Source organism: Amaranthus tricolor, chromosome 4 (genome assembly GCF_026212465.1).
Source record: "Amaranthus tricolor cultivar Red isolate AtriRed21 chromosome 4, ASM2621246v1, whole genome shotgun sequence".
Lineage (NCBI taxonomy): Eukaryota > Viridiplantae > Streptophyta > Magnoliopsida > Caryophyllales > Amaranthaceae > Amaranthus > Amaranthus tricolor.
Window position 1 is genome coordinate 26,499,817 of NC_080050.1, and position 8,321 is coordinate 26,508,137.

An 8,321-nucleotide genomic window follows, 5' to 3' on the forward strand; every position below is an offset into this window, starting at 1 on the left:
TCGTTGCAGCACAAACCCATCTCATACCCACTATAAATGAGGGTATAATAAGATTCAAACCCATGACCTTTTATCATATTGATTTCTAATACCATGTCAAGATATCATCTCTACCAAAAACTCAAATTAATGATTTAAAACACATAGATATATTATATACTGTTAGGCAATGACAATTCATCACATAATCTCACCGTGGCCCATTCGTGTGGACACGAGACACTCGTGGGCTCGAACCCATAAACCCACGGGGATGAGCGTTGACTTGCACATACACTTGGTGAAGTTCATTATTTGCCAAAACCATATGGTAGTAGGAGGATTAACTCACTCAATATATATGCAAGTCAACAACCCATTATTTTATCGATGTGGGATTTTGTCTCACATGTGAAGTATTTCCAACACTCCCCGTCACATATGAGCCACATCATACCAGGAACCACCTTCGGGTCTGATACCATATTAGGCCGTGACAATTCGTCACATAATCTCACCGTGGCCCACTCGTATGGACACGGGACACTCGTGGGCTCGAGCCCATAAACCCACGGGGATGAGCGTTGACTTGCACATACACTTCGTGAGGTTTATTATTTTCCAAAATTATATGGTAGTAGAAGGATTAGCTCACTCAATACATGTACAAGTTAACAATTCATTATTTTATCGATGTGAAATCTTGTCTCACATATAAAGTATTTCCAACACTTTTCCTCACATGCGAGGCAAATGTACTCTAACAAATACAACCACCACCGAGAACTTAGTCTTATACGAATTGAAGTATTAATACGGTGTGAAATAAATGTCGAAAGTCAGAGGGTATATGATTAATGGAAAATATAGAGCAATATACTCGAAAAAAAAAAATTTAAAACAACTATAGGAAATTTAAACATGTTTATCAATTGTCACAGGGTATGATTATTATTTTACTATTTACTAATCAACATGTAGTAGTCTTCAACGTAGAACACTTGCTGCACATTTTTCTTGAGATCATCTTTTAAAATTTAACACAACGACTACAATTAATCTTGTTCACATTAAAAATTTATATATTATAATACTCCAAATTAGAAAGTATTTTTTTTATATGTACGTATGGACATTCTCCTCTTTAAAATTTATACACAAACTTTTTGATTGGGGGAAGATCTTCACATTAATCATTTTTGTTGGGAAAATTAATTTTGCTAAATAATGACCATATAACATCTATATATTAATTGGCCTATTTAAATTATGTATGAATTGGCCTATTTATACACAAATCTATGGTCGGTCAATTTAATGATAGGTAAAACGGCTTTAAAATAAAAAGCTTATATATTAATTGGCCTATTTAAACTATATATGAAACGCATTTCACGTTAACACCATTCCATATAAGAATTTGTAAACAAGAAGACCAAATTTTCTACCATAACAATATACTACAATAAAACTATTCCACGTGACTAATGGGTGATGATCGTATATTATTACTAAATTTTTTTCTCAACTTTAGCACCTTGAGAATTTTAATTTTTCATCATTAGTACTTTAAGATCAGTAGTGTGGATGTTGAACGAGTTTTATTTGATTTCTTACGACTTAATTTTAATTGTTCATTAGTTTTATCTGAATTTTAAAACTTCTTTTGTTTCTAGCTTCGTATTAATTATTTGATTATTTGATTTTGTATCTTTTTTAGGAGGAGTTTTGATTTTATGCATTAATTATTTAATTTTGAAAAGAAGCTAAGTAGCAACTAATAAAAAGCACTACAATAAAGATAACAAATTCAATAATAATAAATAAATTTTACAACAAAAAGAATAGTAGTAACGATTAATAAAAGTTAAGATTAGTTAGATCTTAGAGCACATTTAAAGTTTCATGATTGATTGTACTTACACCATATTAAACTAGACAATTTCATGAAATTAATTTTTTTTTTACCACAAATTCAAACTAAATACCTCCAATTTAGAATTTTGAGATTTCTTTAGAGGTAGATAAATGTAATAATAGATGATTTGTATTAATGATGAAAGTAAGAAGATGTTGTAGTATTTATAAGAACAGGAGCGTAGTTATTACGTGTAAATTGTCTTTGTAGAAGATTCATTGCCTTTGATTTTTATTAGTTGGTTATGCCTTGGGGTAAAAGAATTGCTCGTTCTCTATGCTTGTGTCATGATGTGTCTCGTCTCCTCTTCCCCTGTATGTGGCATAGCCTATATCCCTTTTTTTCAATTTTCATGTCGGGTTCGACCAACAACGCATTTGTTTATTATCACCCATGAAGCTATTATGCTCAACACATTGCGTTCCAATATGCTCAATGTCAAAGCGTAATCCCACACAAATCTCCTAATTTAAATAATATAAAAGGATTAATGTCACACAATCAACTTAGAATTAAATATAATTAGTAACCTCTATATTGCAACATTTAATAAATTAACCAATTTCTCATTTTCCATATCACACAATTATAGTCATTTTATTAAGTTCACTTTTGGCCCTTTTCAAAAAACTTTTAGGTAAGGAATAGCTTACCCATATAAACCCATAATTGTTTAATGGCCTTAACTTTTATGATATATTGATGTTTGCGTGCTAAGTGGTGTTGGCTAGTCCTTTTACAAAAAAGAAAAAACTAAGTAATGTGTTCTATTGGCTACTTTGGACCCTTTGTTATTAGGAGTACCATTACCATACAAAAATAATGTGTAGTAATCGTTGTACATCTTTTTCTTAGTTTTCTTGCTTTCACACTCCACTAACTAGTTCGCCAACCAACCCCCATCTCCATCTTCCTTCCTTCCTTCCTTCTATCTTTCCTTATCTCTCCTCTTTTTGTTTGACTCATTCATCTCTATTGCTAGTTTTTTCATGGGCTTAAATTTTTAGCTGAATTGGTTCCTTAACATGGTATCAGAAGCCATCATGACAACAGGTTACGGATTCAAATCTCAACCACTCTTAATTTAAAGTGAAATATTTAGCACCGGGTATGAAAAGGTCTATATTTCATCCACACTTCTAGCCAAATGACTCTCGCGTACGTAGACGTGTTAGAGAATATAACCTATCTTGAAGAGTCAACCATCAACTTGAGCTTTTAGTTGAGTTAATTCTTTAACAGTATATTCATGTCTGTATATAATATCTCAAATCTGGTTAATTTCACTTCTTGTACGTATGTAAATTTCTCAAAATTTAGTTTTATTTTTTAATTGGGTCAATTTAAATGATTATAAAATAAATTATAAATACAATAATCAATATAAATAAAATAAAGTTATTCCAACCCCACCTATCACCTTCAATCCCTAAAATGATCTTCTTCCCATATTCACTTTTATATTAATAAAAAAGATAAGCTAGTTCAAATTTTCCTCTTTCTTCAATTTTGTTTTTTCTTTTAAGCTAAAAGTTCCTCATTAAATATCCCCTTTCCTCTTTTCTCCATTTTTTCTCTTTTCTCTCCTTTTTTTTTTTCTTCAATTTTCCTTCTCTCCTTCTCTCTCCAAACACAAACCCTAATTATATTCCTTGTAAAAATCCTCAACAAAAAACAGGTAGCTCAGCTACATACCCTCACCAACAACTATCATTTCCACTACTTGTTACTATTTTTTTTCCTTGTTTTCATCATCCATCTTTAACAGTAATTCAATCTTCTTTTAGATATCAAACCCATAGCCTTTTTCTGTAAAAACTACCAAGCAACAAATTGCTACATTTCTTCATTGCATATCCCACCTTTTCAAGATTCGTCCCCACCATTTTTTTTTCTTTTTTCTTTTCTAGATCTCTCTCATCCGTACAATAATGGAATCTGGAAATAGTAGTAGTATGCAATCTTCAAGTGGTGGTGATGATCAAGATCAATATGATGAATCAAGTGGTGGTGGTGGTGGTGTTATTGGTTCAGGTAATTACTTCTTATTTAGTAATACCACTGCCCGTATTAATAATTCTAGTACGAATAATGCTAATACTAATACAAATCCGTTACCTACCCAATATCATCATCATCATGATCATCAGAATAATCCAGATATGTTTATGGGTTCTTCTAGTTCTACCCATCAAATAGCTCCACCACCGCTTGATCCACCACAACATCATGGTAATTTTTTAGAACCCTTTGAAAATCATCAACCAAATTTTCAAAATCTTATGTTCTGGCAAACCCAGCAGTTTAGTGGTGGTGGATTAGTTGATCCTCCGCCGGTTCAGAATCAGAGTTGCACCATTACTCCAAATAATAGTAATAATCAACAAAAACCCAGCTCGAGTAACACCACCGGAGCCGGCGGTAGTGGTAGTGGTAGTGGGAAGAATCCGAGGAAGAGAACTCGAGCATCACGACGAGCACCCACCACTGTTTTAACAACAGATACGAGCAATTTCCGGGCTATGGTTCAGGAATTTACTGGCATTCCGTCATCGCCATTTTCAGCGGCGGCTTCTCCGTTGTTATCGAGACGGTTAACCGATCTGTTAGCTGGATCGTCGAGTGTGGGTCCCAGTTTAAGGCCAGGAAGACCGCCATCGATGATGGGTTTGGGGCCTAGTTCAAGTACTCTGGAAAGGATTCTTGCTGGGTATAATAACAACAGTACAAACAATTACCCATTCAGACCTTCTGCTCATAAACCCAATAATACCCCACAAAATACAAACAGTAATAATAGTACTAATATCTCATTTCAATCCCTTCTTCAATCAAATGTTTCTCCTGCTTCTACAATCGGAACACACCCTAGTTTAGTTGGGGGTGGAAGTTTGTTACCTCCCAATGTTGGGAATTTTCCTGATTTAAGTGGGGTCATTGGGGGTGACCAACTGTTTGGATTTTCGCCGGACGGTGGTGGTTGGAGGGGTGGTGGATCATCGGGGGCTGCCGGAGGTGTTAGTTCGAGTGAAGAACGTGACGGGAATAATAATGTTCGACGTGGAGGAATTGGTGGTGGTATGAGTCAACAACATCATCCGTGCTCGAGCACGGATAATGTTGCTAAAAATAATAATAATAATAATAATAATACTCCGAGTAATAATAATAATGCGAGTAATCAACATATGGAGGGCGGGTCAATTAGTGGTGGTGGGACTTGCAATTATAATGTCAATTGCTCTGGAGATAAAGGCTTAGATAGTACTCCCAACCTAGGTGGTGGCCAAGGTACGTTGGGTGATTTACTTGGTTAATTTATTTTTTTTTAAATTATGTTATTGGTCAGGGTCATGATCATCAGCCCGATCAACGTCCTGATCATAGTCATGATCATCAACTTGACCAGCGTTCTGCACAATGTTATTAATTCCAACAAATCCTATATAGTTTAGGATTAGATTATAGTCTTAGGAATACATATAATTATCTTAAATTTGGGCCATTGATTTCTAAGATGAGAATGAATGGAGGGTGGATTTGGAATCTAGTTTATTATAATGTTATAATTATAGTTGTAATCATAGTATTAGAAGAGACAATTGAGTGTTGAATATCAACCACATTGTTATTATTGTATTAATCAAGATGAGAAATTATTATATGCACATTTGTATGGCCCTTTTTGTTCATAATTTTAGAGCAATCTCTCTCTTATTGGATAAATCATTACAATTGATAACTTTAATCAAGCATCATACAAAAATTAGGATAAGATTAGGAAAGACCTTTAGATTTTTTTTTCTCTCTTTAGGAATATAGCCTTTAGAATTTCAATATCTATTAATTTATTATTCAATGCTGAATGCGTAGATTGGGGGCGCGTGTTATATACGAATTGAGCTGAATTTTATTATGCCTGCCCAAATAAAATTGGGTGTACTTTCAACTAATTTGATGTCATTTATTGGGGAGTTAGTAAGAAAATTATGGTTTATAATCAATTATATATAATTCGGTGATTTTATGCTACTAAAATATTATTGGATTGATTTTTGTTTTCATGCCGTTTCTTTGAATATTCTCTTATTTGTTTAATTCTATTAAAATACTTTGTCGTTTATGGAAATCCAATACTCCTATTACTTAATTAGCCAGTACTATGCGGCGTCATAGTGCGTATCAAATCCAATGATAAAATAATATATTTTGTTTTTTTAAGTGTTTTTAAGAGAGATTGTGAATATTTGGTAATAGATAAAAAACATTAAATGAAGTGGATAAAAATAAAATAGAGTTAATATATATATAGAAAAATAAAAGAAAGTTATAAGTATTATTTATAAATATATAATATAATTGACACGTAATGAGCGAAATAGATCAAATAATGTTATAAATATATTATTATTGCAAAATTGCATGGGTAACGTTATAGCTGGCTTTTTTTACTAATAAATCCAATATGCATAAAGAATTGCATGGATTTGCCTAATCACTATGGGTTTATCTTTCATTTAAAAAAAGCCCAAAACGTGATTATTGATAATTTAAAATTGATAGGAGTACTTTTTTCACTTCATTAATTTTTTTATTAATTATTATTCGTAGTTGCTCTTTTCACTTTTTAATCTTGGTTTTTTATTTTTTGAAAATGGTGTCATCATCTTGATCCTTGTATGATGTCACAAGCATTTAAATGATTATAGTTTTTTTTTTTATTATTATTATACTTGATTTGTTTTATCAAAATAATAAGCAATACTCCTATATGATTCTAATAGAAATTAATTACTTCTTAGGGTTTATTGTTTTATTTCTTTATTGTTATAATCATAAATTGTGTGTGAGGAGGTGCTTCAAATAACAAAGATTTACATGTAATTTTTTCATTATAAATGCATATTTTTCTAATTAAATATGAAAATCTTACTTTCTTGTGGAATTGTATCTAAAAATAAATGCATAAAGTAATTGGATTTTACGTTTTTGGAATACTACACATATTTTTGAATAAACAAATTCATATTACATGATAAAACATTTTTTCATCTACTATTTGACTTATAATTTCTTGGTGAAAATACTTTGCATATTATGTAATTTTTAAAAGGCACATACAATTAGATTCGTTTTTATACTTTCATATAAATATAAAATTATTTATACTTATTTAAATTAACGTGTTTATTTTGGTATTAATCTACTGCTTCTACAAGAAATTTTATTAAAGTATAATTTCTCTGTTTCCTAATGTTCTTCTCATTTAGAATATTTTATTTTAGAGAAATTTGATAAAGATTTTTACGACATATATAGATGATAAAATATATCAATGTGAGATCTCGTTAGATTCGTCTTAATGTATACTTTTTTATTATATATTTTCAATTTTTTATGATACGTATTTAGAGATATTAAGACTTAAAATTTACTTTGAAAACTATGCAAAAAGTAGTGAATTAGCTATAATTTCTTAGTTTAATTTCTTAGTGAAAAAAACTTTGCAAGTGTATGTTTTTTTTTAACTAAATATTTTTTTACTTAACATAATTTATTTTTACCAACTTAAATTTATTTTTACTAAATGAAATTTATTTTTACTAAATATTTTATTTCTACTATATTAAGATAAATTAAATATAGGAGGTTTTTGACAATCGACTGATAGGTGGTAGTTAATTGGAGTAGTTGATTTGACTAGCTAATTTGATCAACTGGTTTGATCATTTGTTTTTCAACCCAGTATTATCAGCAACTTGTTCAAAAACAACTTATCCATAACAAGAAGATGTTTTAATTAGCTAATTTACAAAACAATAGTAGTAGATGATTTGAGTGACTATCCCACCGTATATTTATATCAAGATAAGATAAAACTATTCAATAAACTACCCATATTTTAGTTATGTAGTTTTTTACTACCCTTCTTAATTTGATAGGAAGCATTTAAAATTAGGAGTTTAGGTTTAATGCTCCTTGAGTAGGTCATGTTTTAGGATATAATTCGATTTTTATTTATTAATATTGTGAATATGTTTTTAATATTTACAATATGACAAATATCACTTTATTTGGGACTTTATACATAGGCTAGAAATTCTGCCATAATACTTCCTTCATTTTAATGACTATATATCATTTAATTTTTTAACACTATATGCAATTTACTCTTAATTTGTAATTTATTCTTATTCTATAGGTTTTTAATAATCAAGTAGAATCTTGTTTGATCTGTCTCCATGCAAGGATTACTAATATTAACTTTTTGTAATTTTTAGCTATGCACCATTAGAGATATTAAGACTTTAATATATGTCTTGGCAAGCATGCCTAAATAAAATGAGACAAAGTCATTAAAATGGAGGAAATAATACTTTTATTTAAAAAAGTATGATCATATTTTATGCGCAATGTGCATTAA

At 30.5% G+C, this 8,321-nt stretch overlaps 1 protein-coding gene across 1 annotated transcript; it reads left to right on the forward strand.

Annotated features, from left to right (window-relative positions):
* Nucleotides 1–3,400: 3,400 nt before the first annotated feature.
* LOC130811205 (uncharacterized) lies at nt 3,401–5,579 on the forward strand. Its single transcript, XM_057677407.1, has one exon. It carries the CDS (start codon nt 3,829–3,831, stop codon nt 5,212–5,214), a length of 1,386 nt encoding a protein of 461 aa, XP_057533390.1. The 5' UTR covers nt 3,401–3,828; the 3' UTR covers nt 5,215–5,579.
* The last annotated feature ends 2,742 nt before the right edge of the window (nt 5,580–8,321 follow it).

What these genes read in the sequence shown, in the direction of transcription:
- LOC130811205 (XM_057677407.1), top strand. Translation starts at nt 3,829, where the DNA reads ATGGAATCTGGAAATAGTAGTAGTATGCAATCTTCAAGTGGTGGTGAT.